Source organism: Ictalurus punctatus, chromosome 14 (genome assembly GCF_001660625.3).
Source record: "Ictalurus punctatus breed USDA103 chromosome 14, Coco_2.0, whole genome shotgun sequence".
NCBI classification, from domain to species: Eukaryota; Metazoa; Chordata; class Actinopteri; order Siluriformes; family Ictaluridae; genus Ictalurus; species Ictalurus punctatus.
The window spans coordinates 13,019,731-13,039,103 of record NC_030429.2 but is presented as its reverse complement, the minus strand read 5'-3'; the positions used below and the strand labels follow the sequence as shown (position 1 = coordinate 13,039,103).

The 19,373-nt window shown below is 43.4% G+C and overlaps 1 protein-coding gene across 15 annotated transcripts in view; it reads right to left on the bottom strand.

Moving 5' to 3' along the window:
- iftap (intraflagellar transport associated protein) overlaps positions 1–19,373 on the bottom strand; it is a 67,229-nt gene that overhangs the window by 7,752 nt on the left and 40,104 nt on the right. For 4 of the 15 annotated variants that reach the window (XM_053685657.1, XM_047159785.2, XM_053685658.1 and 1 more), the window contains one exon: positions 15,173–19,088. The exons of 6 other annotated variants lie outside the window; for them this stretch is intronic. In XM_053685657.1, coding sequence (XP_053541632.1) covers positions 18,947–19,088 — 142 coding nt within the window. In that variant the 3' untranslated portion in view covers positions 15,173–18,946. 5 more of the 15 variants (XM_047159793.2, XM_047159789.2, XM_047159794.2 and 2 more) reach the window with 5 other exon arrangements.

Below are 19,373 nucleotides of genomic sequence, written 5' to 3'. Positions count from 1 at the left end.
TCCCAAGTTATATGTTTTATTTCAAGTTTAACGTGTTATATGTATAGGCTAGCCTTGCTAGTCCTGTGTAACATGTGGTTTGGATATATAAAATTGAGTCTCCTGATTTGTGGCAAAGTAAGGACAAAGTTTTCTTTAAACATAGCTAACGTTAAACGTTTTTATATAGTCGAGTCTGAGTTTGGCTGTGAGAGAGACGGATATGCCTCTGAGCGAAGGAAATATGAAATTGAGTGTTTGTTCCCCCTTTATCAATCTCACAGATCCCACAGAACCCCTGTCAGATAAATAAACGCAGGGGAACTCACAATTGAGACTACTGTCATTTATTTGAGGCGGACCAAAGAGAAGGGGTTAGACCTTCACTTGCTGATGAGTATGCCATCTCTGAAGACACACAATAGCAATGCGCATATATCACATAAATCAAAGCACTTTTTTGATAGATTAAGAATGTCATCACCATTTTTGAACTGTGCCCGAATCATCTTTACAGACATTCATCACAACCGATCATTACATGGAAATATCAAGTATAAAATTAGTGTTGACTTTGAAATGTGTTCCATTATATAAGCATGTTTATACCACAGCACTGCTAAATTCTCAAATCTGATTGGACAGAAGGTGTTGATTAATTTTCTATAACAGCAGCACTGACAATGTTGCTGCTACAAAGCAAATCACAGGATTATATTCATGCACATGAGTTTAAAAACATGTTATTTAACAAAGAAAGTGGTCTAATAGTTAATATAGTGAATATTTATATAAGGAGGCTTTATTTAACATTTATGGAAAGTCTCGTGTGGCCACGCTTGTTAGATTTTCTGCCATGAGAAAATCTTTAGGACAGAGAACTTTCCACAACAGAGTACAATGAGGGGTTGTTTAATAAATTAAAAACTTGTAATTGTAAACAAACTGAGGAATAAATACAATAGAATGTGCTAAAAATAATCGACTCTATGGTCTGCAAATTGCTGTACATTTGTTGTAATTTGTTACTTATTTGTTATTTAAAGGCAGTGACAACATGGGTTGTGCAGTGTACATTATACTAACCCATGACACATAATGACAAATTACACTAATTAAATGTCAGCTGCTGATAAGGAGCAAGGAAAGGTCCAATCAAAGCAGCACCCATTTCTGGAGCTGAAGCCAGAGCAGAATACCAAGCCTGATTAAAGTTGGTTTTGGCATTCAGAACAGTGTCAAAGCAAGAGCAATGCTGAAGCAATGGCAAAACAATATCACAGCAGTGCCACAGAAATACCAGAGTGTTAGTAAAGCAGTGCCAGTGAAATGCCAGAGCAAACGTATGACTGGCTGTAGAGCAGCTGTGTCCTGCCTCACTGCTCTTGGGTATACTTTTCATTATTACATAGCTCCTACCAAGAAGTGACAGGCCCTCAATCATGCCTCAGCAAACTGCATATGACTGCCCTTTTCCCTCCATTCTTACTGCAGTAGTGCACTAATGTGTCAACAGTTAATCAAGGTAAATTTGTAGTTGGAAAAGTAAAACGTAACAAAAAGAAATTTTAATAAGGGAAAATATGGCCATGCATATGAGAGAGAGAGAGAGAGAGAGAGAGAGAGAGAGAGAGAGAGAGAGAGAGAGAGAAAATGCCCTTTACTAATTACAAAAAACTATTTCCATTAAAATTATTTCCATAATGAAAAAACATTCTCCTGTGCATACATGTGCATGTTAGTGAATGAACCATTCCACAAACCCCTTGTCACAATTTGGATGGTTGAGCCAGAAGCAGATGCAGACGCAGATGCAGATGCAGGTAATGACATTTATTTAAAGAAACGTACTAAGAAACAAACACACTATGAAAACTTGACTAAACACACTGTGGCAAGAAACAAACATCGAGACATGAACAACGGGAGTCTAAGACAACGAAAGACAACCTAATGGTGCAGACAAGGACTATTTATACCCATGAGTGCTCATTAACCAAAACATGAATCAGGTGCAGGTGGTCATGTGACAACTAGTGCAGTGCAGTGGCTGATGGGAAGTGGAGTCCAGAGTTTCTTGATACGTGACAGAACCCTCCCCCAAGGGCGCTACTCCCGGAGCGCCCAAAATTATACGTCCTCCATCGGGTGGTCCTGGCCCCCTGGAAAACATGTCCCCAGCAAAACCAGGAGGCCGGGTGGCTTCCACAACGGCACAGGGAGGCTGAGATACTTCCTCAGCTGAACATGAAAGCGGGGCGACGTCCTCGGCAGAGCATGAAAACGGGGCAACGTCCTCGGCAGAGCATGAACGCAGGACGACGTCCTCCACGGGACAGGAGAGGGGAGCGATGTTCTCCATGAGACTCAAGGGGGGAGCGAGGTTCTCCGCGAGGCCAGGAAGAGGAGCGAGGTTCTCCGCGAGGCCAGGAAGAGGAGCGAGGTTCTCCGCGAGGCCAGGAAGAGGAGCGAGGTTCTCCGCGAGGCCTAAGGGAGGAACGATGCTCTCCGCGGAGCATGAGGGGGGAACGATGTCCTCCGTGGAGCAGAAAGGGGGAGCGACATACTGAGAGAAGCGAAGAAAAGGAGCGACGTCTTTAGCGGAACATGGAGGCAGAGTGACATCCTCAGTGAAGCAGGATGGCAGAGAGACGACCTCAGCCGAGCAGGAAGGCCGAGCGACGACCTCAGCCGAGCAGGAAGGCCGAGCGACTACCTCAGCCGAGCAGGAAGGCTGAGCGACGACCTCAGCCGAGCAGGAAGGCCGAGCGACGACCTCAGCCGAGCAGGAAGGCAGAGCGACGTCCTCGGTGGCGCGGGGAAACAGAGCGCTGTACTCGGCAGAGCAGGAAGGCAGATCGACGTCCTTGTCGGCGCCTGAAAGCGGAGCAACGTCCCCAGCTGAACAGGGAGGCTGAGCGGCGTCCACCGCTGAACAGGGAGGCTGAGCGGCGTCCACCGCTGAACAGGGAGGCTGAGCGGCGTCCACCGCTGAACAGGGAGGCTGAGCGGCGTCCTCAGCTGAACAGGGAGGCTGAGCGGCGTCCTCAGCTGAACAGGGAGGCTGGGCGGCGTTCTCAGCTGAACAGGGAGGCTGAGCGGCATCCTCAGCTGAACAGGGAGGCTGAGCGACGTCCTCGGCGGGGCATGAAAGCGGAGCGACGTCCTCGGCGGGGCATGAAAGCGGAGCGACGTCCTCAGCGGGGCATGAAAGCGGAGCGACGTCCTCGGCGGGGCATGAAAGCGGAGCGACGTCCTCGGCGGAGCATGATGGCTGAGCGAGATCCATAATAGGGGAGGGAGGGTGGGAGTTGGTCTCAGCCCCGACCAAAAATTCCCCCTCCCGTCGGCGTGTCCTGGCGTATTCCATTACGAATGCCGGGTGTGGCCTGGTGCATGGTCTGTCCAGCTGCGGCAGGCCTAGCATGCAGTTATTCTGCGCGAGCAGTTCATCTGTCCTTCTTCCCCGCTCCAGCAGTCCTAAATACCACTCCGCATATGCATCAAACCAGGCATCCATCGTGGGGATCTGCTGCTTCTGATAGTTGGTCTTTCGTTCTGTCACGGTTTGGATGGTTGAGCCAGAAGCAGATGCAGACGCAGATGCAGATGCAGATAATGACATTTATTTAAAGAAACGTACTAAGAAACAAACACACTATGAAAACTTGACTAAACACACTGTGGCAAGAAACAAACATCGAGACATGAACAACGGGAGTCTAAGACAACGAAAGACAACCTAATGGTGCAGACAAGGACTATTTATACCCATGAGTGCTCATTAACCAAAACATGAATCAGGTGCAGGTGGTCATGTGACAACTAGTGCAGTGCAGTGGCTGATGGGAAGTGGAGTCCAGAGTTTCTTGATACGTGACACCCCTGCATAAATCTCTCTGCTGAAGTTGAGATAATTAGTCTGATGTATGGTTTGGAACAGTGTTTAGGGAAAAGGCTAAAAAGGAAGCAAATGTTTGCTCCAGAATCTTGAACTTCCTAGGTTTACTTTAGTGAGTCCAATGTGACAAACTTAATTCTCTCTTCTAAGGAGCATCCAACCAGGAAAGGTTATAACAGCTTCATTTTAATGAACCCACAAGCACAAGCCTGCCTTCTCCAATGACTTTTAAATAAAAGTAAGTAAAGAAATTAATAAAATGTAAAAATCTAACAACAACAATAACAAAACAACAACAGCAATAATAATAATAATAATAAAGAGGTAGTTATGTAAAAGTTTCCCAAAATTTATGTTCACTGCAAAACCCATAAAAACAGTACATTTACCTCCTTGTGTAACCAAATCACTCACATAAACAATGTATTCAGTTATTACAATGCCTGTCATATAGGCTTTCTACAATATTTATTATTTTGTTTTTCTTAACTTCATCATCTTTATGGATTTTAGGTTATGAATAAAACCTGACAGGGTGTGCTGTTATGGGTGTTGTGATAAACAGAAAAATAACATGGAGTTCTGTAATACATAAAACAATGTGTAACCTTTAAATTTTGTAGGAGTGAGAAGCATTGTTTTCTCTCCAGTCTCCCAGAGTGTGGAAAGAAACTTTGTGTTACAACAGAGTTTGTTGAAAGTCTTTATCAACAATATGGTGAGAAAATAGCTTTGCTCAATCACTTCATACATTCACAATGTCCCTCCTGTAAAATCCTAGAAACCTGTGCACTCAAAACCAAAGTGTTTGGGGGCCAAATAATATTCAGCTTTCTGAAATAGATAACAAATTAAAACAATACATTTTTCATACATCAATGTACTGTATTGTCACGAATACACGGCATACACGGGGCAAGGCAGGAATCTAGGTCGTGGTCACGGAAAACAGGGTCGATAAACAAAACAAGAAATTAACTATGACGAGGGACTGGAAGCGGATAATCCAGCGCGAACTAACTCTAAACATGGACCGTGACTATGACTACGATACGAACCGAATTAACTCTAAAGTAATCTTCCGCGTTGTGTGCTGGGAGGCGCGTGGTATATATGCGGACATGATTAGCGTCTAAACCGCTAGCAGCTGAGAGCAATTCAGACCCACGTGAAATCACAGCCAATGACAGAACAGGGAGGAGACATGACAATAACAGAAACAAAACACACATGTCCAGATGTCATTACAGTCAACAACGGAAAAGCAGGTGCTCGTGCATTCGCGCTTAGAGCACGCTGCTTCAAGGGGGAATCATGACAGAACCCCCCCACCAAAGGCACTCCTCCCGGAGTGCCCTGAGTCATCCCATTTCATTGGTGGCCCCGGCCCCCTGGGCTGAATGTCCCAAGCAGAGCCAGGAAACTGCACGGTGTTCTTGGTGGCATAGGGAAGCGGAGCGACGACCCTGGCTGAACAGGGAGCCTGAGCGATGTCCTCGGCTGAACAGAGAGGCTGAGCGACGTCCTCGGCTGAACAGAGAGGCTGAGCGACGTCCTCGGCTGAACAGAGAGGCTGAGCGACGTCCTCGGCTGGGCAGACAGGCTGAGCGACGACCTCGGCTGGGCAGACAGGCTGAGCGACGACCTCGGCTGGGCAGACAGGCTGAGCGACGACCTCGGCTGGGCAGACAGGCTGAGCGACGACCTCGGCGGAGCAGGGAAACAGAGCACTGTACTCGGCAGAGCAGGGAAGCAGGGCGACATCCTCGTCGGAGCATGAAAGCGGAGCGACGTCCGCAGCCGGGCAGGCAGGCTGAGAGACGACCTCGGCGGAGCATGAAGGCAGAGCGACGTCCTCGGTGGAGCAGGGAAACAGAGCACTGTACTCGGCAGAGCAGGGAAGCAGGGCGACGTCCTTGTCGGAGCAGGGTAACAGAGCACTGTACTCAGCAGAGCAGGGAAGCAGGGCGACATCCTCATCAGAGCATGAAAGCGGAGCGACGTCCGCAGCCGGGCAGGCAGGCTGAGCGACGTCCTCGGCGGAGCATGAAGGCAGAGCGACGTCCCCTGTAAGGCCAGGGAGAGGAGCGTGGGTCTCCGTGCGGCCAGGGAGAGGAGCGTGGGTCTCCGTGCGGCCAGGGAGAGGAGCGTGGGTCTCAGTGCGGCCAGGGAGAGGAGCGTGGGTCTCCGTGCGGCCAGGGAGAGGAGCGTGGGTCTCCGTGCGGCCAGGGAGAGGAGCGTGGGTCTCCGTGCGGCCAGGGAGAGGAGCGTGGGTCTCCTCAAAGCAGAAGGGGGGAACGATGTTTGCCATGGAGCAGGAAGGCTGAGCGACGACCTCATCTGAACAGGGAGGCTGAGCGACGACCTCAGCTGAACAGGGAGGCTGAGCGACGACCTCAGCTGAACAGGGGGCTGAGGCTCTGAGGTCACCAGGTGAACCTTGGGCATGGGCGGAGCTTGGGTGGCCGTGTCAGCAGACTCGGGCGTGAGCAGAACTTGGCTGTGCGTGTCAGCAGACTGTGGCATGAGCAGAACTTGGGTGTGCGTGTCAGCAGACTGTGGCATGAGCAGAACTTGGCTGGGCGTGTCAGCAGACTGTGGAGTGAGCAGAACTTGGCTGGGCGTGTCAGCAGACTGTGGCGTGAGCAGAGCTTGGCTGGGCGTGTCAGCAGACTGGGGCATGAGCAGAGCTTGGCTGGGCGTGTCAGCAGACTGGGGAGTGAGCAGAGCTTGGCTGTGCGTGTCAGCAGACTGGGGCGTGAGCAGAACTTGGCTGGGCGTGTCAGCAGACTGTGGCGTGAGCAGAACTTGGCGGTGCGTGTCAGCAGACTGTGGCGTGAGCAGAACTTGGCGGTGCGTGTCAGCAGACTGGGGCGTGAGCAGAACTTGGCTGGGCGTGTCAGCAGACTGGGGCGTGAGCAGAACTTGGCTGAGCATGTCAGCAGACTGGGGCGTGAGCAGAACTTGGCTGGGCGTGTCAGCAGACTGGGGCGTGAGCAGAACTTGGCTGTGCGTGTCAGCAGACTGTGGCGTGAGCAGAACTTGGGTGCGCGTATCAGCAGACTGTGGCGTGAGCAGAACTTGGCTGGGCGTGTCAGCAGACTGTGGAGTGAGCAGAACTTGGCTGGGCGTGTCAGCAGACTGTGGCGTGAGCAGAACTTGGCTGGGCGTGTCAGCAGACTGGGGCGTGAGCAGAGCTTGGCTGGGCATGTCAGCAGACTGGGGCGTGAGCAGAACTTGGCTGGGCGTGTCAGCAGACTGGGGCATGAGCACAACTTGGCTGGGCATGTCATCAGACTGGGGCGTGAGCAGAACTTGGCTGGGCGTGTCAGCAGACTGGGGCGTGAGCAGAACTTGGCCATTAGGCTTAGATATTAGCAGAGCTTGGTCAACTGGATCAGCAGGCTTGAACGTGAGCTCAGGGACGTGAGACTTGACTTGGACCTCAGGGACGTGAGACTTGGCCTGGACCTCAGGGATGTGAGGCTTGGCTTAGACGTCAGAGCCTGGAGGCTTGGTTTGGACATCAGAGCCTGGAGGCTTGGCTTGGATGTCAGAGCCTGGAGGCTTGGCTTGGACTTCAGAGCCTGGAGGCTTGACCTGGACTTCAGAGCCTGGGGGCTTGATTTGGATCTCAGGGACTGGAGGCTTGACTTTGATCTCAGGGACTGGAGGCTTGACTTGGATCTCAGGGACTGGAGGCTTGACTTGGATCTCAGGGACTGGAGGCTTGACTTTGACTTGGACCTTAGGGACTTGAGACTTGACTTTGACTTGGACCTTAGGGACTTGAGACTTGACTTGGACTTGGACCTTAGGGACTTGAGACTTGACTTGGATTTCAGGGACTGGAGACTTGACTCGGACCTCAGGGACTTGAGACTTGACTTGGACTTGGACCTTAGGGACTTGAGACTTGACTTGGATTTCAGGGACTGGAGGCTTGACTGGGATTTCAGAGTTGAGCTCTGCATGAATTTGCCTGTAGTAGTGGGTAAACGGCAGGGCAGGTTCGCCTGCCAGACTTAACCCCCTGAGAAGTTGTTCTAGCTGATCCCTCGCCTCCGGACTCCCGAATCGCATCATGAATTCCCCCACAAACTGTTCTACACTGTCCAGGTTCCTACAGTGCTTATCCAGTCTGAGCTGCACCCATTGACAGGCCGGTCCAAAGAACCGGGACCACATGAATCGGAGCCATTGCTTCTCCTCTGGCTTAGGGTCTAACAGGCTGGCGAAATAGAATTGACAGTCTACCAGAAAATATTCAGGGGCACCGAAAAATCCATCAAATGGATCAGGAAGCTGCATAAATGTCCATTGTGGGAAGTGGACTGAGTCCATAGCGGGGACGGTTGGCGTCGACTTCCGGGTTCTGCGTCTCCTCCGTTCTCCTGCTGCATCCATGTTTCGGCGGAAGATTCTGTCACGAATCGTGACGGAGCAGAGATAGGACGGATGCAAGTGCAGGATGAACAGTTGTTTATTTGAAAGAGAGACAGGCAGACAAATCCAAAACGTGATCCAAAACGTAATCCATAAACATGCAAGAGGTCAGGCGATTGGCAAACAGGAATACACGGGCAAGGCAGGAATCTAGGTCGTGGTCACGGAAAACAGGGTCGATAAACAAAACAAGAAACGAACTATGACGAGGGACTGGAAGCGGATAATCCAGCGCGAACTAACTCTAAACATGGACCGTGACTATGACTACGATACGAACCGAACTAACTCTAAAGTAATCTTCCACGTTGTGTGCTGGGAGGCGCGCAGTATATATGCGGACATGATTAGCGTCTAAACCGCTAGCAGCTGAGAGCAATTCAGACCCACGTGAAATCACAGCCAATGACAGAACAGGGAGGAGACATGACAGAAACATAAACAAAACACACATGTCCAGATGTCATTACAGTCAACAACGGAAAAGCAGGTGCTCGCGCATTCGCGCTTAGAGCACGCTGCTTCAAGGGGGAATCATGACATGTATATCATAAAATTATGTATATATGTTTAATAGCTATTTAAAATCTCAATATATAGTAAAGCATAATAAATAAATCTAGTTATTTAAGTCAATTTAAAATGTAGCAATTACAGTTGTAAATTTTTATATATTGCTGACTATTGATCAGTCGATTATTTTCTAATAACAGCACATCCTGAAGTATTTGATTCCTCTTATACCACAGCAATTTGCAAATGATTACAATTTTTGTTAATTAAAGAATGACACATAGTTTTACACTTACAGTTAAATTTTATCTTAAAGTTAAAAGTTAAAGCTCATCAGACAAAAATGCAACTTGTCATATTACAGAGAAAGCACAAAGCCCTCTGCACTAAAGACTTTCTCATGCCTAAAAGCCTAAATGAACAACCAAGCACTGACACTGCAGTTTTTTGTTGTTGTTTTTTCTTCAAAAAAAAAATGCTGAATAAACCTCACTACTGTGCTGAGTTTTTCCATTTGGAAATAATGGCTCTCATTGTGGTTCTTTGGAGCCCCAGAGCCTTTGAAATAACTTTGTAACCCTTCCCAGACTGATGTATTTCAATCACCTTCTTCCTCATCATTTCTGTAATTTCTTTCAATTTTGGCATAGTGTGTTACTAGATAAGACCTTTTAACCAATTTCATGATGTTGAAAAAGTTATATTTAAGTGTTGATTTGATTGAACAGGTTTGCAGTAATCAGGCCTGGTGGCATCTACTCCAGCTGAACCCCATTATGAATGCAGTTTTATTATGAATGCAGTTTTCACAGCCCTGTATCAATAGCCCATATCACCTTAAGCAAGTTTTCTAAATAGGTATACCCTATTCCATCACATAATGGTAAACCCTGTTCAGACAAATCAAAGGGTGTGAGCCCCCTGCTGGTCAATCAATTCACACCTGTCCACAGAAACACAGGTACAGAGATAAATCGGACAGCACAACTAAAGCTTTTTTTGATAGTAAAACACTGTACACAACAGCCACAATAAAATTATAACCTTTAAACCCAAGATCAGACTTTATTACCTTACATTAATTGCACAGACGAAAATCAAGTTTTTTCGCAATTTTATAAATCATTCACATTTCCATTGGTATACGGTTATCAGTTTTATTGAAGACAACAAATGCAAAGTTGCACATTTAGTCACAAATGTCATCTTCAAAATGCATTAAGTGTTTTGGAATATAGTAATTAGCCATACATTGGTAGCCATACATAGTGACACACATTCGGAAATAGCACTATCTGCCTTGGCTATGCTGAACAAACCGTGTCCTAAATTGTAAATAGGGCAGTATTACTTGATTGACACCCACATGGGCCAATTGTAGAAACTTCTAGGTTTCAAACAAAACCTCACATGCCAAGATTGGCCATTCAGAGGCAGAGAAAACAAAATGCGTAATTTTCCCCTATCCCACCTCTATGCACACTGCTATAGGTCTGAATCTGTCGATATGCTGTCAGTCAGCAGGTAGAGACCAATCAACTTGTAGCGCCACACGGCTTTGTTTTGCAAACAACACTGACTATGTTTACATGGACAGCAGTAATCTAATTATTGACCTTACTCTGATTAAGATAATAATGTGATTAAGGTGTTTACATGAGTCGCTTTTAGAATACTTCTGTCATGTTCCTGTTTTACATGTTTTAGAACATAATTACATTAACAGCCCGCGTCATTACGTCACATTATGTCATTATGTCATTTGAGGCAGTATTCTGGAACCTGTACATGAGCAACACCAAAGATGATGAGCAGAATAACCGGCATAAAGGCACCACTGGCTATGAATGGCTCTTTTATGTGAAGCCTTTCAGGAAGCACCTCTTATTGACATGCAGGGTCTACTACCAGCCTCACCAGATCCTGGCCATCTATAAAAGAATGGTAGCCACAAGGCCTAGAATTGTGGATTTTAGGAGTTATGAAGCCACAAGTTCAGCGAGTCTCAGCCAGAGGAGGCTGCAGCTGTCAGTGACGTGTTACAGATGGCAGAGAAGAGGCCATGCTATCCAGTGACAATTGTGAACACCTCAACCTCTGCCAAGAGTGACAAAGCCTCAGTTGGGAGAAAACCCTGTGTTCTTTGCCTTCAAAGGAAGAAGTAAAGCAAGGCTATTTACAAAAGCAGTGATGCCTTGTGATGTGTTCCTGTGTACTATAGTGGACCATGTTTGTTTCACTGAGTGGGAATGATGTCAAGGACAGCCAAGCTCAATGATGCACACTAAACTGTGACTCTTGATTTTTTTTTTTTTATTCAGGTTTTTTGCACTTTTGTTCATGTTTTGCATATAATAGTTTATATTTTGAACTTTCATATCTGTTGTAAATAGTTATTTTTGCCTCCTAAAATCCAGTCCCACATCTATGTCATAGGAGGTGGAAAAAGCACCTTCTGCATGCCTATATTACATATGTGGCAGTGCTAACAGGGCTCTGGTGCTGATTTCAGTAAAGACTAAATGAATGAAAAAAATTGCACATTTTCAAGAGTTTCATGCTATTCCCATTTGTTATTTAATTTTGTGCCATTAGGATATATTTTTTGTCGTTTGTTGGTGGGTTGGATCGGTTGGTGTGTTGGATGTTCTTTTGTGATATTTTTAAGCAATGCTTGCTATTTCTAGAAGTTGTCTGCTATATTTTTTGATTTTGTGCCATTTCTAAAGGCATTATGCCATTTGGAGACGTTTGTACCTTTGTTTGGATAACCTCACACAGAATTTTAATGGTTGAAGATAACTACTTCAGATTTTGAATGCTTATGGACAACAACTGTCATGGAAAAATCCCTACAACCAAAGTCAAAAAACTTCCAGAGACCAGGAGTTATGGGTTTCAAAATTTTTTAACTTTATTTAACACAATAAATTGAGACAGTCTGATTTTATAAATCCAAGGTTTTTTTAATCTGTCCCAAATTCACTTCTACACCTTAATGAATTTCTGGCTGTCACCCAATTCACTTCCGCTACCTTAATGATTTTATGGTTTTCGTCCCAGCCCGATACTTGAGGCCTTACCTCAGCCCGATACCGGTATGCAAGCTTCAAAGAGGTCTTAATTGGAAAGCAGTTTCAGCGAATGTCTAAATGCTAATTTATTGCTGTGCAGAAAGGTTCAGGATGATACAGAAAAACAACTACTGTGCAGTAAGACACGGAATTCCTGTAACTCAGTACACACTTAGAATAGATAGTGGGGGAAATAAGTATTGAACGCGTCAACATTTTTTTCAGTAAATATATTTCCAATGAGGGGGCGCACCTCCAGGGTCCGGTGTTCGATTCCCATCGTGTTCCCATCCCATCAAGTGTGTGCGGAGTTTCATGTTCTCCCCGTGCTGCTGGGGTTTCCTCCGGGTACTCCGGTTTCCTCCCACAGTTCAAAGACATGCATGGTAGGCTGATTGGCATTTCTAAAAGTGTCCATAGTGTATAAATGGGTGTGTGAGTGTGTATGTGATTGTGCCCTGCGATGGACTGGCACCCTATCCAGGGTGTACCCCACCTTGTGCCCAATGCTCCCTGGGATTGGCTCCAGGTTCCCCCGCGACCCTGAAGAAGGAGTAAGCAGTAGAAGATGGATGGATATTTCCAATGAGGTTATTCACATGAAATTTTCATCAAACATCAGTGTTAACTCAAGAAATCCGGAAATATAAAGAATTTATAACATTAAAGTCCATAAATAAAGTTACGTGTAATATAGTGGAATGACACAGGAAAAAAGTATTGAACATGCTAAGAAAAAGCAGTTCTCCAAGCAAGGTAAGGCAAGGAACCATCTGAAATCTGTAAGTAATTATACCTCCTATCTGTGCAAATTAATATCAGCTGGGTTAGTAAATTGATGGTCTATAAAAAGGCTTTTCGTTACCAAGGTCTCACACCAGAAACATCTCATGATGGGTAAAAGCAAAGAGCTCTCCCGAGACCTTCGCAACCTTATTGTTGCAAAACATATTGATGGAATCGGATACAGACGTATTTCAAAACTTCTGAATCTTCCAGTAAGCACCATTGGGACCATTATCCGCAAGTGGAAGCGGCATCACTCCGTCATCAACCAGCCACGCACAAAAGCTCCTTGCAAGATTTCTGACCAAGGAGTCAGAAGAATTGTCAGAAGAGTAGCCCAAGAGTCAAGGACCACTCAGAAAGAGCTCCAGAAACACTTGAAGGCAGTAGGTACCATCGTCACAGAGAAAACAATAGGCAATGCACTCCACTGCTCACGCTCACCCCGCAAGACTCCATTACTAAAGAAAAGGCATGTTGAGGCTCCTTTAAACTTTGCTGAAACTCATTTACACAAGCCTATGAAATACTGTTCCGGTCAGACGAGAGCAAAATTGAACTTTTTGGCTGTAATACTACACACTATGTATGGAGAAGAAATGGCACTGCACATCACCCTTAAAACACTATACCAACAGTGAAGTTTGGAGGTGGAAGCATCATGGTGTGGGTCTGTTTTTCATCGCATGGTACTGACACACTTCATATAATTGAAGGAACAATGAATGGAGCCCTTTCAGTGAAGATTCTAGAGAACAATGTGCTGCCATCTACCAGGATGATGAAGATGAGACGTGGGTGGACCTTCCAGCAGGACAATGATCCAAAGCATACGGCAAAGGAAACTCTCAATTGGTTTCAGAGAAAAAAATCAAGGTGTTAGTATGGCCCAGTCAATCACCTGACTTGAATACAATTGAACAAGATTTAAAGACAATATGTTTAGAAGAATGGACCAAAATCACACCTGAATACTGCATCCGATTAATTCCTTCATACAGGAAGTGCCTTGAAGCTGTCTTTACAAATAAAGGATTCTGCACGATGTATGAAATAAATTTTAGTTAGCATGTTCAATACTTTTTTCCTGTGTCATTCCTCTTTATTACACATAACTTAATTTATAGACTTGGATTTCTTTAAAAGTGTGGATTTCTTGAGTTAATACCAAAGTCTCGTGAAAATTCCATGTGAATAGCCTCATTGGAAATATATTTACTAAAAAAATGTTACCGCATTCAATACTTATTTCCCCCTCTGTAACTTGATTAGAAAGTGTTATATGGTTTTAGATTATGCTTCTAAATATTGATTATATATAGAGATTATGCTTATTAACTCATATTGATTATTACATTATGATTTTAGATTATGCTTCCAAGTATTGATTCTAAATTTTAAGTTATATATATTGATTATACTTTATTAACATATCCAAATGTTAGTTACACATATTGATTACCAATATATTCTATAGAACTTGGGTCATCTCAGAGAGCAGGAATGGGCTTGATATCACCATTTACTTTGAAGAAATTTTGAAGAACCATTTTTTCGTTTTTGTTTTTGTTGTTGTTGTTGTTGTTGTTTTACAACTTTTCTGTAAATATATTGCCCCTATGTGGTTAGGTAAAACAGAAATACTTATGAAAAACTGCAAATTATTTAAGTCTCCAGTGTCTACTTTCATATGAGCCATTAACCACTACTGTGGAGTGTGACATCTAAAATAAATTCAATGCTGAACACGGGCAACCCCAAAACAGGCAAAAATATAATTTTTTGGCCAATGGTAAAAAGAGTTAATTATAAATATTCCTTCACATCAACCCTGAACATTGGGCATTTTTGTGTGCTCAAAGGGTGCCTTGTGATAAAGTTATTTACTCATTGGTTTAGTTACCCATTTATGTGTGTGATTATTTCTGTGTTGTGCAATATTATTCAACCATTCTGGTTCCCTACTTAAAAAGCACTCACTATTTTTCTTTCTGTTTAAAAAACATAAAAAGTCTCTAATGCATAAAGAATTAAGTGCATCAGTGAAATATATTTTTTTAATCACCTAACAATTAGCAAAATTAAACTTTGGTGTGCGTGTGTGTGTTCCATTTCAGTGAAAATATGGTTTTCATGATCTGATGATTTTCAAGTCTGGCTCTTTAATTTAATTTAGTTACATTTTATTTGTGTTGCACATTTAACAATAGGCATTGTCAGAAATTAGCTTTACCGAAATCCCAATTACACATCATTACATTTCTACTGTATACTATAAAGTGAAACAGTAGCATAAACTGTTTTGGGGAAGTGCAAAACTTTCGGGTATCCACGTGGGACCATCTACAGCAGTAGAAGGCAAGTCACAACTGTAGTAGCTCCAAACAGAAGTAGTGTTCTTGAATAAATCAGGCAGGTCCAGAGGGCAAGAGGAACCACAGCATTAGAAGTGTGTCAGGATCTGGCACTGGAATCACACATACAGCTCAAAAGAGACAGAACAGATAATATCCTCGTAAGATCGAGCAACACAGTTAAGGAGACACAACTCTGATTGGATACCAGCAGTAGGTCATTTACTACTTTAACCAGCACTGCCTCAGTACTGTGATGAGGCCTAAATCTTGCCTAAGATTCTGTGTATTTATGCCTTTGAAAGGATGACCTTAGCTACTGTGCTAAATTTTCTACAATCTTGGAGATAAATAGGTTTGATATTGGTCTATAGTTTCATAGTTTACATGGGTCAAGGTCAGATTTTTAATCAATCATTTGATAACTGCTAATGTAAACAATTTACATAGACAATGCTAAGGGAGGAGTTTATTATTATTATTAAAAGAGGTTTGATTGCTTCGGGTAGCATTTGTTTAAGAAAATGCATAGGTATAGGATGTAGTCATTTTTGGGTGTAAATTCCCTTAATTATTTTTTAAGTGGGGCAAGATTATATAGTATGAAGCAAAATGTTGACTCTATGTAATCAGTTAGTTCATCAAGTTCTCTGGGGTCAGAGGGTGAACCAATCAAAGTCAATAAAGTGGATATTATAACTATAAATATTTTAAATATTTAAACATAATAAGACATATGTTAAATGAAATGACCCCTACTGAATCTAATATATACACAGATGCTTAACTTATCCTTTTAAACCAAACAAGTGAATGATGATGACACATGTAGATTACTAGCTTCTCTCACCTGAACAAGACAAGACAAACACCGATTCCTTGCTCACCTTAGCACTTTGCCTAATATAATGACTGATTATTGCAGTGCTGTGGCAGATAAGGGGCAATCCTGATATTGGCAGGATTAAAAATTGAGGCATTGTACACACTACTAGTTCCAGACTCTGGATACAGCAATATGAGATAAGGTTGGTCTTAATTACTTATAGCTTAAAATATTGAACAGCTGAAATTCTCACCTGAAATTCTCACCCTATACCTGTCAAATGAGATGCGAACTGCTTGAGGGATTGGCTCAAATATTCAGAAGTTCAGGCACAGTGAAAGCTGTATACATAGTTTTCAAGCTTACAAAGACTGCTTTGATTTGTGTTCATTTGTGTTTGTTCAGGGTAGAGGGGTGTCACTGGAAGAGGTGGCCTGTAATTGCATTTCCTGTCATTTGTTGGCCTCTTGGCTCCGGCTCACCATCAAGTTAATGTATGTGGCCCTTCCCTCTTGGCCAAAAATGGATTTGCGCTGCATTAGTTGATGAGAAGAGTAAATTACATTAGGGTCCACAATGTGATCTAACTCCTTCAGGTGTAAGGCCACCCTGAACCCTGGGAGCTTCTGTTTCAGTTCTGTTTGTGCATATGATGTTCCTGCTACCCAAAAAAAATGTTTTAAAAATGATGTAAATTAAGACCCTGGGATAAAATTGTACAGCTTCCTCCTCCAGAGAGACAGCAATATAAGGTCTGACAAATAATTGTCTTTAAAGTGAAATTCACAGTGAGTGTCTATAAAAGGCTACTTTCATCCTAACATTCAGCACACCCTAAATAACAGTGTGGTGCCAGAGATTTTGTGGCAGACAGTGTGATTTTAGCTTTAAGAGCCATGAAAGGCAATTAGTGTCTGCCTATCAGCTTCAAGGCCAGGAAGCCCACTCAAAGGAAGTGAGAGAGAAACGCAAGAGAACATTGTAGCTCACACAACTAACAAAAAGAATCAATTCATGATTCCTGGATACTGCTAAGGTAAGGATATTGAAACAAAATTGATATTGGAACGAAATCATTATTAATATTAAAAAATGACAAGTCACTCTATTACCCAGGAGAGTGTAATCATACAAAATTCTGTAATGATTTAGGATATGCAACAGCATATGCACACATTCCAGAACATGGTAAAAAATCTATTTTGTTTTACCTCCTACCCATTAATCCCAGGATGATTTTAACACTGGAGTAAATATTTTTAACCTTTGTTCTTCTATGTCATGCAGGGACACTTATACTGTTAACATCCTATCCATTATCCATTTTGTTTGCGTAAAAGGCAATGTCTGTTCAGCGATAGTTCAAAAATTAACCAAAACCTGTTGGTGACTGCAGACTTATATTTCTAGATAGTTTTCCGATTACTTTCACAGCTGAATAATTCATAGTCATGCCCAAATAATATGCACTCATATGACTAATAAGCCAAGATTTTAAGGTGTTAATACATGTGGGGCTCATAAAAAAAAAGCTTCCTGCCAGAAAAGCTTTAACAAGGTTTCACACTACAAATCATATTTAGTACATAGCTGTATAAATGACGGGACTGGGGGGATGGTGGGGGGGATTCACACCCAAGGCACATGTATTCACCCACAAAATGACACATATCAAATTGTGTATGGTAAACAGTATATTACAAACAATTTAGAATAAAGAACAATGTTTTTAAATGGGATTAAAGTGCTATGCAGCAAATGGTGATATTTGCTTAGGACTCCAGTGTGGAAACTAGTGGATTCAATCAGTTCCCTACCAGTATGATGGCTGTGATCATTCATCATGTTCCCAAAGTATCACTAAAGTTGATCTCCATAATTCACAAATTTATTCATACAAACACTGTATCATCATCACTGTATTCATACAAGCACTGTATCATCATTAAGAGCCTTTTAGAGCTGTATTAATATCAATAAAACAGTTAAGAGAAAACAGAGGCATAGAGAGAACTTTGTATGTAAACTTTAACAACCCCCTCCTCCTTCTCCCTTTCCCTGACTGGTCATGAGTTTGACAACTACTTCAGTGAAAAGATTAACAAAACCTGCCAATCTTTTATCCTACCCCTATTCTTGTGCTGCACATTCCCCCCTGTGCTCCTATCACTTTGACACACTTTTCTCCTCTTTCTACAGAACAGATTCTGCAGATTCTCTTGTCCCATCCTGCTAGCAGGATCCCATCCCTCAAACATCAGCAGCTACTTACTAATATCACATTTGTCCTTCTTTCTAAAATCCTTGAATGTGTACTATCAGTTGTCTCTCTTTCTTATCCAGAATGACCACCAAGATCTTCTGCAGTCTGGGCTCAAAGCAACACACTCCACATGCGCTGCCATTGTGGCTGTTACTGAAAAGCTTCACACTGAGAGATCAGCCAAGTTGTCATTGGTCCTTAACTTCCTTGACTTTTCAGAACCCCCTTGACATTGTCAATCACAAGACTCTCCTGTCTATTTTCACAAGTCTTGAAATTGGTGGCACAGCATGGTGGTGGTTTGCCTCGTATCTGCTTGCCTACCCAATTGCTGCCTTCCCTCCACTGGCTTATTAACACCAATACTTGCCTACAAAGCTAAAAACAGACCAGCCCCAACCTAACTGAACTCATGTATCACACTGTGCTCTGAACCATGTTCCCTATGAGCCACTAGCATGGCTCAATTGACACCATTCTTATGGTACCACAAAGACCTGCACCAAGACTTCTCTGTCCTAGCACCCAAGTGGTAGAATGAACTTCCCCTAGCAGATTGAACAACTGAATCACTGGCTGTCTTCAAACAAAGCCCGAAGACTTATGTCTTCACAAAGTACTTGAATTAGCAATTATTTCATTTAAAAAATCTCTTGACTGGTGTGTTGTGTTTTCTACTAACTTCTTTACTAACTTCCTGTAATAGTTTTAGCTTGATGGTATTCTTAGACTCTGACCTATTTAACTAGCATGAGGATATGTTTTTGATGGTGTCATCTGAGACTAAAAAAGCATTTCTGTAAGTCACTCCAGACAAGGGGGTCTGCTAAATACTGTAAACATATTAACATCCATCCATCCATTTTCTATACCGCTTATCTTACACAGGGTCATGGGAAGCCCGGAGCCTATCCCAGGGGACTTGGGGACCAAGGTGGGGGACGCCCTAGACAGGGAAAATGGAATCACAAAACATGATTATTCCCAGGAACATAACATGAAATATGTTACATGGTTCTATAACCCAGTAAACCCCTAAACTCTGGGAATTACTCAGTTGGTTCAGACTTACATTCCTTACTCTCATAGTTACATACATTTCCTATTATGTTCTCTGCATCTCCTGAATAATTCGTAATAACTACTGATTAGTATACTTTAAGATAAAAAAATTTACAACAGGTGATGTATCAGAAATTGTGATGGCAGGTTATATAGCTATTATACAGTA